Consider the following 15,503-nt stretch of genomic DNA (forward strand, 5'->3'; position numbering starts at 1 on the left):
GACAAGAGGTCCGAGCTCGCCCTACGTAGAGCTCACCAAGCGGACTCCTGGGCCATTAGATCAGCCACTGCGGCTTCTTTCTTCACCAGATCCTCGATCCGGTGGCTTCGGCAACTGAAGCAACATGTTCCCCCTCCAACACAAGGGCTCACCAGGACATAGCAAAATTGACGGCCGCGGCGGAATTTTCCGCTGACGCCACCTTCCATGCGGTCAAGTTCTCCGCCCGGGCAATAACATCCCATGTCACTGCTCGCCGCCTGCTCTGGCTTAAACACTGGCAGGCGGACGTTAAAAACAAAGTTAAGCTGGCTACTGCCCCCATAAAAGGGGACAAACTATTTGGCACGGCTCTGGACCCCTTGCTATCTGAAACCCGGAGCAAGAGAAAATTTCTCCCTCCTCTGTTCCGGAGGTCAGAGTCTAGAGGCCCCCAGCCATTTCGGAGAGGCTCCTCCCGCCCTTTCTACCAGTCTCCCTTCCCGCCAAGGTACTCGAGACCCCCCTCCTCCCGACCGTTCCAGCCCCAGGATCGAACCGATCCGGCCGATAGGAACAGGAGGGGCAGCGGCTACAGGCGCCCTTTCAGGGGCTCAGGAGGGAGGCCCTTCCGGCGTAGATAGATCCCGTCCCCCCTCCCATCGGCGGACGCCTCAAGCACTTTGCCGACCGATGGGACTCTTCCACCTCTGATACCTGGGTCCGTGATACCATCAGACTCGGCCTCATGCTCAAATTCAAGAGCGCCCCCTGACTTCTTTCTGGCGTCCCCCTCAAGGGACCCCATCAAACGCAACCTAATGGATTCAGCAATCCATCATCTTCTCCAAATACAGGCCATTCAACCCGTCCACCCTCCCAGCGGGGCAGGGGTTCTACTCCCACCTTTTGTAGTCCCCAAATCCTCCGGAGGATGGAGGGCCATCTTGGACCTTAAACGCCTTAACCGTTATCTGGTCTATCGCAGGTTCAAGATGCACACCCTGCAGTCCATCCTCCTCAGCATCCGCCAAGGGGACTGGCTATCCTCCATAGACCTCTCCGAGGCCTACCTCCACATTCCAATCCGACCCTCCCATTTCAAATTCCTCAGGTTCTGCTACAACCACCGCCACTTCCAATATGTCGCCCTTCCCTTTGGGCTAGCCTCTGCCCGAGGACCTTCACTAAGGTCCTCGCGGCCCTGGCGGCTCATCTCAGGAATCTCCCGGTCCGCCTCCATTGCTACCTGGATGACATCCTCATCCTCTCTCCCTCCAGACCCCAAGCAGAGAGGGACATCAGGGTTACTATCTCGGCCCTCCAAGACCATGGTTTCTAGTTAATTGGCAAAAGAGCCAACTATCCCCATCTACAAGGATCTCCCACTTGGGGCTGTCATTGACTCAGTGCAGGGTAAGGTGTTCCTCTCCCCGAGAGATTCCTTAGTATCCAGGAAGCCGTCAGGCATATCAGACGCTCCAGGAAGGTTACAATTTTAGAATTGTCCAAATTACTGGGTAAAATGGTTTCTTGTATCTCCATTGTTCCATGGGCCCGTTTACACGCTAGACCCTACAATGGTTCCTGCTCCCATTCCAGCGGACCGGCAGAAGCAACTCAAAGGCCACAGTCAAGGTACCTCCAAAAGTCCTTACATCTCTCCTCTGGTGGACCAGCCCCACCATCAACAAGGGTCACTTCATCAAGGAGCCCCACCGCCTCACCCTTACCACAGATGCCAGCCTGTCCGGATGGGGCGCTCACATCCTCTCGCTCTCAACTCAGGGCACATGGTCTCAGGTAGAACGGGGTGCAGTATAAACTGGCTGGAGCTCACGCCATCTTCCTGGCCCTGCGCAGTTTCCTCCCCAAGTACGCGGGCGGCATGTCCTCATACTCACGGACAACGCCACCGCCAAGGCTCACGTCAACCGTCAGGGGGCACACAGTCCATCCGCTTGATGAGGGAGGCCGAACGCCTCTGCCGTTGGGCAGAGCGCAATCTCCTCTCCTCAGAGCCGAACACATCTCAGGGGACTCAAACACCCAAGCGGATTGGCTAAGCAGGACCACGGTGGACCAGTCCGAATGGCGCATCCACCCGTCACTATTCAGGAAGCGACCAGAATGTTCGGTCTCCGTTAGTAGACCTCTTCGCCTCTCCACTCAACACGCAACTCCCCAGGTTTTTCTCCAGGTACCCTCCCACGGGGCCGAGAATCACGACGCCCTCCGTTGCCCCTGGCCCACAGGGCTCCTCTATGCCTTCCCGCCTCTAGCCCTGGTTCCCAGAGTTCTCCAGAAGCTCATCTCCGAGAGGGCAGAGCTGATTCTAGTAGCACCCTTCTGGCCCAGGCGCCCTGGTTTGCGGACCTCCGCAACTTATCGGTGGCCCCTCCTGGAGAATCCCCCGACCAGGATATCCCTCTCCAGGGGCCCCTTCAACACCCAGACCCTCAGTGGCTCCAGTTAGCCGTTTGGAGGTTGAGCGGAACGCTTAAGGAAAGAACGGTTTTCCGACCAAGTTATTGAGACCATTTTAGCGCCAGGCGACCTTCAACAACCCGCATATACAACGCCACTTGGAAGGGATTCTGCGAGTGGTGTCATGGTCTCCAGATCAACCCGCTGTCACCTTCCATAGCTCAGGTCTTGGAGTTCCTCCAAGAGGGCTTGAGGAAAGGGCTTTCCCCAACACCCTAAGGCGTCAGGTCGCAGCGCTATCCACTGTCATTGACTGTGATAACCTGGGTTCCCTTTCCCACCACCCCGTATTCGGGCATTCCTCAGGGGGCCACCAACCTGTGTCCCCCAACCATACACCGATACCCTACCTGGGACCTTAACAAGGTCCTGGTGTCTCTGACTAAGCAACCCTTTGAGCCTCTCAGGGAAGCCTCTCTCCAATTCCTCACATTCAAAGTGGTATTCCTGGTAGCTATTACTTGCCCGCCGCATATCGGAGTTAGCAGCCTTGTCGGTAAGGAAGGACCTTTGCATATTTCATGCCGATAGGGTGGTCCTCCGACCGGACCCTACCTTCCTGCCCAAGGTTAACTCGACCTTTCACAGGGCTCAAGAACTCATACTCCCGAACTTCTGTCCCAATCCCTCGCGGGAAAGGGAGAAGCTTTGGCACTCACTGGATGTAAGACGGGCCCTACGCATTTACATTAAGCGTGCCCAACCCTTCCGGAGGTCAGAATCTCTCTTCCTTTCCTTCCAGCCCAAATCCTTAGGCCACAAAGTGTCCCCGTCAACCATCGGCCGCTGGATTAGGGCTACCATTTCAAGGCTTATTTGTCCCAGGCACTGCCGGTACCCAGGGGATCACAGCACACTCCACCAGAAGTGCAGCCACCTCGGCGGCTTGGGCCACCCAGGCTCCAATTTCTGATATTTGTCGGGCAGCCACTTGGGCATCCCCTCTCCTTTCATTAGACACTATAAGATTGACACCTTTGCCTCGGCGGAGGCTTCGTTTGTAGGCGAGTCCTCCAGCGAGTCTTCAGGGAACCTCGGAGATTGCAGGACCAGACGGGGTCCCTCCCGTGGGACAGCCAAGCTTTGGTATGTCCCACTCTCTGGATGATCCGAATGGCTCTCAGGAGAATGGGCGTTGGTTCTTACCTGACACGCCATTTCTCTGGAGCCGTGAGGATCATCCAGCCCCACCCTTTAATTGCCGTCTGGTGGGGCCTTGTTTCGGCCAATGACCTATTTAGCATAGGGAGAGCAGAGCAACGTCCTTCTCTTCACCTTCGTCTTCACGCAAACTGGGGAACGCAAGAGAGCCACGTGATGGAGGGCGGAGCGTTCCTCAGTGATTGAGCTCAGCCATCAACGACGTAGACTGAAGCACCTCCCACTCTCTGGATGATCCTCACGGCTCCAGAGAAATGGCGTGTCAGGTAAGAACCAACGCCCATTCCACATCCTGCATAAGATCATTCAAGTTGGTGATGGTACCATTAACTGCAGCTTTTAAAGTCAATTTTCTGGCATACATTATAAAACAACCTAGTCCTATCTGTTGATTTAGATTTGGTTGTGTTGATTATTCTTTTTCACCTCTGGTAAGCATAGCTAGTCATATTTATGCATGGTACATAGAAACCTCAAAATAAATTCAGGTTGCTCGTTTGTAACCTGTGGACTTTGAGTCTTTGTGTATTCATATGATTCTACATTCCTCATGCAGACATTTAGATGCTTATCTGCGTGATTACAGTGACTTCATATATGTATGTGCAGTGGGAAGGACTTTTAAGGGCCTATGAAAATGCAGAACAAATTTAGAATATTCTGATGGTATCTGCTCATAAATCTCATATGTTTAAATGCTCAGGTGACTGTTCAATCAGTTACAAATGGTCTTTGCTTGTTCAGCAGCCTTTCAAGTTATGACAGCACTGAATGACTGGTACCGCTTAGAGAGGGACTGTAAAGCACTATGAAGCAGTATATAAGTCTTAAGTGCTATTGCTACTAAATGCTACTTATGGCCAGTGGTCAAACTGGCCGTCATAGTTTCCCCACATAACCTGGATTCTCAGTGCCCAAATTGCAGTTATGTTGTTGCTGCATCCTGAAGTCATTTGATCATCATTTTCAATCTTCACTGCCAGCTTCTGACAAGTCAATAAGAGATCACAAATGGTGGTCACATTGTGCTTAATGATAGTGCTTAACAGTGGCAACTGGAAGTGCCAGAATTTCCGTTGCTAAGCAACATGATAGTAAAGCACAATGTGACTGCATTGCTTTGCGATTGAAATTCTGGCACTTCCAGTTGCCACTGTTAACTAAGCATTGCCTATACTGGTAAGCAATCTGTACTTAACCTAAGTATCAGGGAGAATAGCAATCTGATTATTTGCTGAGTTTTTCTTTTTCTTCCCCTGTGCCATCTAAAGCATGTACATGAAAATGTATCTGTTCTCCATTTTCTCAGAGAACAAACAAATGTGATTTCATTGTTATATGCATATGTGTTTTTATTTATAGAATGCAAGCGGAATATACACTGGCTTCATCAAAGTTCAGATCGAACTTTGCAGACCTATCACTCTACAGACTTCTGTGAATGTAGGGAAGCATCTCAACAGCAATGAGACAACTTTTTATTTGCCTAATGGCTATATGAACACTCTTCATATCAGCAGTACTAACACAGTCCGTGAAGTTATTGAGGCTTTGCTCAAAAAATTTCTGGTGGCTGATAATCCTGCCAAGTTTGCACTTTATAAGCAATGTCACAAGGAAGATCAAGGTACGCAAATAGATTTTTTCTGAGTTATAAGTGGATTAAAGGAAAAGATTTTGATGCTAATTTTGTTCTTTTATGACTTAGATGGAAAATAGATTTATTTGACAAACTGATCATATTTCCAATAAAACATCAACAATTAAAATAGCAGAAATGATTTTTCCTTTTTGACCTGTTTCATGCATATGTATGATTAATTTCCGCTGAATAGAATCTTTGGATAACTTCAATGTTTTACTTGGTTCTACAGCCAGCATGCAGAATCTTGAATGCTTGTGTGAACCAGGAAATTAGGAGTATCGATGCCACAATGAATTGAATTTTGAACAAATTTGATTTGATATTTTGACTTGTTCTAAAAACTATTAATAGTTGATTGAATTAGGTGATGTCAATCTAATGTTTCCTAGTTCGAGGGTGACTTTTCTAAGACTAATCTTGACTGCTGTCAGCCTTTTGAAGGAGACCAGATCAGGAAAATATACTTTATTGTTCAAGGACATAGCAAATACATTCTTTCCTCCTTACATGAAAGAGAATCAAGTTGGGGCCTTCTTGAGTTAGTTTTTCACCTTGTGCTCCCTTTCAAGGGAGCTTTCAAGGCTAAGTTGGTATTTATTTAAGAGCTGTTGAATTCCTTCTTCAAGGCTATCTTGACATTCTTTTACAGTTATTGCCTCAGTCTCTTGGATTTCTTTCACCTCCAGCATGTGTTAACCTTGTTAAAGAGAAACAGTGAAGTATAGAGAGAAGAAAAAGCTAAGGAAATCATCTTCCCTTTCACAATAAATTTCACAATAAACCTTGTGTTTTTTTCTATTTATTTCCAGTATTGCACATAACTTTTAGGGAATATTTCTTGAGTTTTCTGAATGTATAATATTTATTTACTTAGAACTGTTCATTAAGCATACAGTGTGACTATGGACTTTCACAAACTATATTAAAGAAAGCATTGTACGGTAAGATATTCATCAACTGTCAAAGATTATAGTGGTTCTAGTGCATCATTCATTATTCTTTGTTGCTAATCGTTCTCCATTTATATAGTGTAGTACTGAGATTCCTCTGCGCTGATAAAGCTGTGGTTCTGATAATCAGCAGAAATTCTGAGTATGCTTTCTTTTGTATTATTTGCAGTTTATATGTGCAAGCTCTCAGAAACAGAACATCCTCTCTATTTGCGATTGGCGGCTGGTCCAAGAACAGATACGCTTAGCTTTGTTTTGCGTGAGCATGAATCTGGGGAGGTATTGGTGAGTTGTACTTGTGTATTTGGAAATCTTGAAGTCCAACTAGTTAGTTCATTGCTAAGATTTCTAACTAGTGGTGTACAATTTCCAGTTCACGCCTATTGAATGTACTCATGTTTATAGAGAAAAGCAAGCAAGTAGCCAATTTAAGTACAGGTAGTCCTCAAGTTACGACCACAAATGAACCCCAGCATTTTTGTTGCTAAGCGAGAAATTTGTTACGTGAAATTTGCTCCTATGACCTTTCCCGCCACAGTTGTTAAGTGAATCACTGCAGTTGTTAAATTAGTAACACGGTTATTATGTGAATCTGGCTTCCCCATTGACTTTGCTTGTCAAACGTTTGCAAAGGGTGATTTCATGACCCTCGGATATGGCAACCATCATAAATACGAGTCAGTTGCCAAGCATCAGAATTTTGATCACGTGACCCTGGGGATGCTGCAACAGTCGTAAATATGAAAAACTCATAACCGACTTTTTTCAGTGCCTTTGTAACCTTGAACAGTCACTAAATGAACTGTTTGAGGACTACTTGTATAGTGCAGATTATAAGAGTTTGGGTGTGGTTTGGTCATGTGATGGGTGGACGTGGTTTGGTGGTCATGTGGCTGGGTGGGTGTGGCCATGTGACTGGCAAACCAAATACAAGTGGTCCTTGCTTAATGGCTGGTTGCTAACAAGTGTTCGAATTTATGACTGACCTCCCCAGAGCTACTTGACCTGGTTTTGGAGTTTTGACAGCCATGCGTGTGCATACGCGCACATGCACCCCCCCCCCTTCTAACCCTGTTGGAGCAGGGGGTTGGAGATCCCTTGCAGGCCAGCCCTAGATTGCTGTGCTGTTTCAAAGAGTCTTCTGAAGCCAGCGTTTGTGTCTTTCCTTCCTCTCCATTTTTTTCTCTCTCCATCCCTCCCTCCTTCCACGTATGTATCTATCCACCCATATATCTCATTCACTTTCTCTTTCTTTCTTTCTTTCTTTCTTTCTTTCTTTCTTTCTTTCTTTCTTTCTTTCTTTCTTTCTTTTTCTTTCTTTCTTTCTTTCTTTCTTTCTTTTTTTCTTTTTTTCTTTTTTTTTTTTTTTTTTCTTCTCTCTCTCTCTCTCTCTCTCTCTCTCTCTCTCTCTCTCTCTCTCTCTCTCTCTCTCTCTCTCTCTCTCTCTCTCCCTTTCTTCCATTCCCCCTTTCTTTGTCTATCCCTTTTCTTTCTCTTCCTTTCTCTCTCCCTTTTTCTTTCCCTTTTTCTTTTCTTGTCTCTTCCTTCTCTCTTTCTGTCTCCCCCCTTTCTGTCTCTCTCTATCCCTTCCCTTCTTCCTTCCCCCTCTTCTTCTAAAGCTAGGAGACCCACCTGTAACAACACACACACACACACTTTCAAAAAAGTACTCACCTGGCAGCATTGCTCATGATGAGGGTTCTTCCTGGCTAGAGTTCTAGGGACCGGGCGCGATTGACCAGTGCGAGCTCCATGGGCTGGAAGGTAAGGCTGACGGCAGGAAAGGAATATCTGCTCTGACGAGGCTTGGCATTCTCACAGCGGTGGCCCACATTCAGCCAAAGCGTGCAGGCCGGCGGGCAAAGGGGTGATGCGGGCGGCATAGCATTGTGCTCCCTGGTCACCCCCACCCCTAGCAGGCAAGGTCTAGCAGCTGTGGAGAATGCAGGCAGGGGGTGAGCGGCAGTGGGTCAGCCCTGGCTTGCCTTCCTCTCTACCACCAGCAAGCCAGGTAAGCTGGAGGCTGGGGACAGTTGGGGGGGAAGCTTGCTAGGCCGCGAGTGCCACATGGGATGGAGCCGCAGCACTGGTAGCGAAGCAAGCCAGATAGGGACAGGGAAGGGGTAGATAGCTAGGCCACAAGCGCTGTGGGTGGTGGTGGCATGGCACTGGCGGCCTAGGCCAGCCAGGGAGTCGGCACTCAACGGGGCTTGTGGCGGCAAGGGCGAGGGCAGCAGTGGTAGTGCGGTGGCTGGCCCAGGAGTTGGGACTCAACTGGGGCTGGCAGCGTCATGTAGGCGACCAGGGCTTGCAGAGCCCACTCACCTAGGGAGATCATGCTGGAAGGCAGACAGGGACGGCTGGTGGACAGGCGGGTGGGCAAAGGAGACTGCAGACAGCGATGGCACATGGCTGAGATGAAGGGCGGGTGTGGGAAGAATGCAGGCAGCGATTGTCTCGCATGTGTGCGATGTCACACATATGCGATAAGGACCGACTGAGCCGGGAGTGGCGAAGTGGGCAGAGAGGGGTGGGGCCGGCTAGGGGTCCATTTTATTGGTTCTCCGAACTACTGAGAATTGTAACAAATGGTTTTACCGAACCGGTCCAAATCGGTAGAATCACACTTCTGGGTTCTTCTCCAGATCTTTGGAGTTCATGATAACATGGTTATAACAATACTTGGAAGTATCCCCCTTATTTTAATAGGCAGAAAAACATGTCAGTGTATTTTCTAGAATTTAGATGTTTTTCTATGACATCCTGATCTATGCTTCCATCAGGCAGCATAATTCATAAATCAGAAAAGGCCAGTATGATTTTGTTTCTATCATATTTTTAAATTATGTTTGTAGTTTGTATTATTTTTTTCATTGTCCACAACAGTAATAGATTAAATTAGATGAAATTTTATCACTGAAATAGACTAAATTTATTTATGCACTAAAGAACATTTATTTCTATCCCGTTCTCACCCTATGTTAATAAATCACATCCCCAAAATGTTGGCCGTAAAATATTTGGCTTAAGATGAAATACAATATACGTACATGTGCAAGTTTCTACTCCTAACAATTATGTTAATCATCATCTCTCTTGGTCATTACATATAAATTGGTATATATTAAAAAACTACGGTAGCTAGATATAATATTAGCATTTTGGTCTTTTATCTTCCTGCTTCTGAACTAAAAAATTCAAGAATGTGGAGTTATTCTGTTTTTGCATACTTTTGAAATTTGTGAGAATTACATGGATTTAATCATGGACAGTTTTATCTATAGGTTTATGTATTTCTGTATTTTGGCATTTCTGAAGGAAAATAAATTTATTGGTTTCTAATTTGAGTAGCACAATGAAATGAAAATTACAAACCAAATTGTCAATTGTTCTTAGATGCTATGGATAAATCCATAATTTTATTTTGCAGTGGGAAGCCTTTAGCCTTCCTGAATTACAGAACTTCCTCCGTATTCTGGATAAAGAGGAAGATGAGCAACTACAAACCTTAAAAAGACGCTATGCAGTATACAGAAAAAAACTTGAAGAAGCTCTTGGTGGAGTTTGGATTCAAAGTTAAAAGGGGGTCAAAGAATACTCAGGGAAGACGTGTGTTGCTTAATTTTAAGTAACTTGCCTTTAACAAAATGACTTTCACAAAGAATAATTTGTTCCCGAGAGGCAGTTCTATAGATATTTTGCATGTAGGAGCATACAGAAATTGCAATATTTTCAGGTTTTTGTTTATGGTATGTTGATTTTTTCTACTTTAGTTGTGATTGTCAGAGAAATCTGTTTTCATAGGCAGTAAGAAATGAAGCTTTTCTGCTTTAATGTTAAAGGGGGATGCAAATTTTGATACGCTACTCAAACTCAGTTTATAATAAGAATTAGTAGACTCTTTGATAGCATAATTGATTCGACTGCTGTTTTCAAGTATTTCTTTATAATTTTGCAAATTAAATTATTTTTATACATTGAAGAGAAATATAAGTTAAAGTTCAATCAAATGGAACTATATAAGGTGTAATGGAAGTTGAAATGAAGGTAAGAGTTGGAGAAAAGAAATGTTGAAATAATATTGAAAAGATATTGTTTTGCGGTTGGTTAATGTAATGGGAAAGAAAGTTGAGGGAGTTTGTTGAGGGAGTTTGTTGTTGAAATTAATATATTCAGTGCTATTATTGAAGAGGGTTTATAGGACTGCATGTGGTATGCAGCACACGATCACAAACCTATATGAAGTTTGGTATATGCTAAAATATTGTAGAGATTTTTATGAATCTAAAATCAACATTAAATTGTTAATTTGGAATTCTTATAATTTATTAAATGTCCAAATATATATATGAATTCCTTTGAATACACAATTTATCTCTTGGAAAAGAGATAAAAATTATCTTCATGATGTTACTTTTAATATGAAGCTAATTTCCTCCATTTGAAACCAAGTAATATTTTTACTTATACTCATTGCACTGTGAATAACTTGACAATCTATAATTTTTAATTTCTATTCTGAAAAGTCAACTAAAAGTTGACCAGGGTTCTAAGTGCAAGATTTGTGAGAGAGAAAATTTTGCAGTCAATTAGCAGTATTTTTTCCTCAAAAAATAGTTTATCTAAGATATGTATAACAAAACCAAAGAAATGGATGTGCAATAGAAACATTTAGATAAATATATAACAGAGGTTTTTGTACACACATTTGCAACCATGAATCAGAATGTATTCACTTGAGATAAATTTAATTTCCATAATTTAAAATAATCACGTTGGCCAACCTTTTTAAAGATGTAATCATTTGGACATTTACTTTAAAAGTTTTGAGGAACATCCTTAGAAATGGTGACATCTGGTGGATATTGCAGGCAACAGTAATATATTATTAAAAAATGCCTTTATGTCAATCTTAGGTTGTTTTTCTTGTCAACATAAGGTTATAACTTTCAAAATTCAGAAACAATCTTTACTACAATATAATATTAATACTATTTTGAAATTTGTGGTTAATATATAACGACATACCTTGTTTTTTTTTGTTCACACTTAACTGTAGTACTCTGTATTTGTCTTTTATTTCATTGGAGATACAATCAAAGTTACATAGAACAGTCTTGCTTGACTGCAACTATGATGTTTTTTTCCCTGAAGATACTAAGTCAGGTCATTGGATCAATTTGGATATTATTAATGTTCTAATGAACATATACTTCTAGTGACATTAATGCTGTTTTACTTTGTTTTATCTTATAAAGTGCATCATGGGTTCCACTATAGTTCGTTTCTAATATAATTTGCACACAAATGACCAGTATGCAAACATTATTCCTAATTGCTCCTGCATAAAAGCATCACTGAAAAAAGGGCATTAATCTAGAACAGAGTAAAAAGTTCTGAGGTAAAACAAAAAATGCTTGGGGAGATTGTTTCAGTTTTCCATTCAATATTCTGTTCTTGCCACTGAATATTTGTTCACTCACTTCATGTACAAGGTATAATTTCTTTTTCTACCTTATCTTGGTAGGAAATATCACTTCCTTGTTTACTCTTTTAATGTAAATCCAAAGCCACATAAGAAAACAATGTTGCTTGTCTAAAAGGGCACACAGTGTAAAAGTAGTTATTACATATTATTAGGACAGGTGAAAAATGAATATATCACTGTGGTAAAGCAAATCGGAACTTGTTTTTCTATGTATGTGATTTCAGAATGGTGATTTGAGAGTGTTTTCCAATTTGACTCTTTTCCTTAGCTTGCTTATTGGAGCAGTTAAGCTGTAAACCAATATAAGAGTCATTTAACTGTATTAAGGTAAAGCATTTAATGTTTTAGTTTTTTTTAAACATCTGATCCTAAGTTTGAAATGCTGTTTTTGAATATTGAATGAAAATTTACAAATATGTGAATTATAATTTTAACTTGAACTTTGTTTTCTTACTCTCTTTTGATGGGTTATATGTACTACAGGTTGGAGTAAGAAAAACAGTTTGTATTAATCCAGACATTCTTTTACTTGGGTTACTGCTGTTGTTATTTTTTAATTATAAAGAGACTTGGTGATTGATTATTTTAATGTAGGATTCAATTTTTGTTTTAGTGTAACATTCCTAATCTTCAGAGATGTTACAGATGTTATGTTTTGATTATATGTTAATGAATAAGTCGGAGAGGACAAGGAAAAAACTTTTTTTGAGAAACGTTATTTATTATTTTTGAGTTTTTTTATACAGAAATCCAATTCTCTTTGATGTAAAGAAAATACTGCAGCAAGTTTTCCATAAATAAATATGAAGTTGGCATTGTACTGTATGGTTATTTCTTTTACTAACTTCTGGCTTCCTTTAAATGTTTAATAAGGCACTAATTAGTGGGTTTTTCATATATTCGCTTCTCTGTTTATTCAAGCACATGGTCACTCAATTCTTACAACAGAGGACTTCAGCAAAATTTATAATTTGAATTTCATTTTCCACCTTTCCAAGTGTTTGATAGATAAGATGGTCAAATATGTTAATATAGAAGTTTATACAAGGAAATATTGGATACTTGCCAGATAAAGCATCACTTAACATATTTTGCCTTGCCTTTTTTCCTACAATTTTTTCCTACAAAGTGACTAATTCTGAAAAAATATTAAATTATTGGGTTACAAAAAACTACCTGTTTTTTCATGTACTCTCCAGCCATTTTGGAATAAGTTCTACTTTGTGCATCAAATATTATGTGCAACACACTTCAAAATTGATCAAGTATTTATTAAACAGATTTATATGGCTTGTCAGTTCACACACAGGTAACTCTAGGAGGCTCTTACTACATTCAAAATCCACAACATAAATACACACACACAGACACACACACAAATGGCAGAAGCAATATAATTAAACCAGGGGTGTCAAACTTGCATCATGTCGTCACGTGACGTATCGGAAATTTCAACCTTTCGCTAAATCGGGGACAGGCATGGTCAGCAAATAACTCATCCGGCCTGCGAGCCATGAGTTTGACACCCCTGAATCAAATCAACCATTTGAGCAGCTCCATCTCTATTTGGGGTTACTAGGCCCACTGACAAAACCATATCTTCAGGGCCTTTTGGAAACCAACAAGGAGGCCAGTCATGTCTCTGGTGAACCAATGTTCTATTGCTTTCTCCTGCCCAGTATGAAATTATGTCATTATCACTGGTGATCATCTACCTCTGGTATATATCCAATAGATAATGCCTGCCTACTTACTTGGCTGCAACTGAGATGATATTCATGCCTTGGATGGCACTTCCAATATTCTTTGCTCATCCTTCCCAGGAGCAAGTCCCCACCTCAATGAAACTGCATAGCAGAAATTGGGGACATTTACATTTCCTAGAGAATGGGCAATTCCCTTAAAAAATAAATTGGCACTCTGCTGAAGTTTGAATGTGTTCCTATGGGGATGACTGATATCAGTCCTTGCTGATATAGTAAACACCCATAGATTTATTGGGATTGGAGCTGCTAAATTCTATAAGTAGTGTATTATCTACATGTATTTTTTTTAGGCTTAAAGGTCATAGTAAAGGGCTTGAGTAAAATTATATTTAAGTATTATAGGTCTTTAAAAAATATCTTATTCTTCAAACAGGTATGGAATTATCTTTGAAGCTTATTCATCATTTTAATGGCCAAAGCCAATGCTGGAATAATACAATAACCCTAAAAATTATTTTCTATGGTTGATCTAAAAAATTATTTTCTTTGGAAATAAGTTTTTTGGGGGGTTCTTTTATATCTTTCTTTCAAATCTAACAAAACTTGCAGTCCACACAGAGAAGTTTACATACTAAGGTCTTCTTTCACTGAAATCAAGCAGTGTGTTGGCTTGTGAGGGATGCAAAGGAAGCAGTTCCTCTGTGATCTGGTCTGTTATAGGGAAACAACAGTTAGTCCTCAACTTACAATTGAGCTCAAAATTTATGTTCCTAAGTGCGAAATTTGTTAAGTGAATTTTGCCCCATTTTATGACTTTTTTGCCACATTTGTCAAGTGAATCATTTAGTTCTTAAATTAGTAACACAGTTAAGTGACTTCCCTAGTGACTTTTGCTTGGCAGAAGATTGCAAAAGGTGATCACATGACGCCAGGGAACTGTAACCATCATAAATGTGAGTCAGTTGTCAAGCATCAATGTAAAATCACATGACCATGGGGATGCTGCAACGTTCGTAAGGAAAAAACATTGATAAGTCACTTTTTTCAGTGCGGTTGAACTTCAGTCATTAAGAGAACTGTTGTAAGTTGAGGACTATCTGTATTTTCAAAAATATTTACAATATTTGCAAGGTATGACTTAAGGGGGAATATGAGTACACTTAAGCTAAGGAAAAGATGCATAGGTCCAGTCCTGCACAGATTTGCAGAAGGGCATTGTTATTTGTAAGCCACCTTTGAAATAAACGTGAGGGTAGTTATTAATACTGTGACTCAGAAAATCTAAAATTCAGAGGGAAATCATTAAGAGTCCTGCTTTTTGAAGAAATATGTAGAAACATCACATTCTAAGCACTTCCGTTAAACTCAGCGGGCCCTTTAAGTCATTCCTAATTATTGTTTGTGTGTTGGGGGGTTTTTAAGGGAAGAAATAGGGGTTCTTTGGTTTTTTTTTCTTTTGGGTCCAAAATTTCTGTTAAGCAGGGCAGTTGTTCAATCATGTCTGATTTTACAACTTTTTTTGACACACTTATGCAAATCATTGCAGATGTTAAGTGAATCATGCAGTATTAAGCAAACCCTGCTTCCCCTGTAAACCTTGCTGTTCCTCCTGCACGTTCTTTTCCGGTTGAGTACTTCTTTGAGGTGGCCATTTCTGACCACCGCTCCTACCGCCTTTGGGAAAGGGAGTTTGACCAGCTGAGGAGGAGAGATGCGGTTCTCCTTGACTCTGCTGGCAGTCTCCCCCTTCTTCACCACCTCTACGGGGTGGCTTAGCCCCGAAACCAGCCGGCTCAGGGCGCTCCAGCAGTGAGCCCAGGCAGAAACCGCGTATGATCGCGGATTCCTGCTTGTCGCCGAAGCCCTTCAAACCGGAAGTCCGTGCCAGCCATTTTTTTAAAGCAAGTTTACATTAACTTACATTACATTTTCACATAATGTGAAAGCTAAAACACGCTATTTACTTTATCATTTACCTTAAAAATGCTTCAACATGTTAAAGAAACTAAAATTGCTATGAAATATTTATGGAATAGTTATACAAAATTGGGAGGGGGGCAGAGAAATGACCATCAAATGCAAGGGTA

General features: G+C 42.0%; 1 protein-coding gene across 1 annotated transcript in view; it reads left to right on the top strand.

Annotated features, from left to right (window-relative positions):
* The window catches only part of RASSF3 (Ras association domain family member 3), a 34,347-nt gene extending 21,817 nt beyond the window's left edge, over positions 1–12,530 (top strand). The window contains exons 3-5 of the mRNA XM_026667785.2: positions 4,990–5,254; positions 6,392–6,507; positions 9,653–12,530. Coding sequence (XP_026523570.1) covers positions 4,990–5,254; positions 6,392–6,507; positions 9,653–9,802 — 531 coding nt within the window. The 3' untranslated portion in view covers positions 9,803–12,530. The remainder of the gene's footprint in view (positions 1–4,989; positions 5,255–6,391; positions 6,508–9,652) is intronic.
* The last annotated feature ends 2,973 nt before the right edge of the window (positions 12,531–15,503 follow it).

The sequence above is a fragment of the Notechis scutatus genome, chromosome 6 (genome assembly GCF_049901735.1).
Source record: "Notechis scutatus isolate UNSWTSFEM ecotype Mainland chromosome 6, rNotScu1.2, whole genome shotgun sequence".
Taxonomy (NCBI): Eukaryota; Metazoa; Chordata; class Lepidosauria; order Squamata; family Elapidae; genus Notechis; species Notechis scutatus.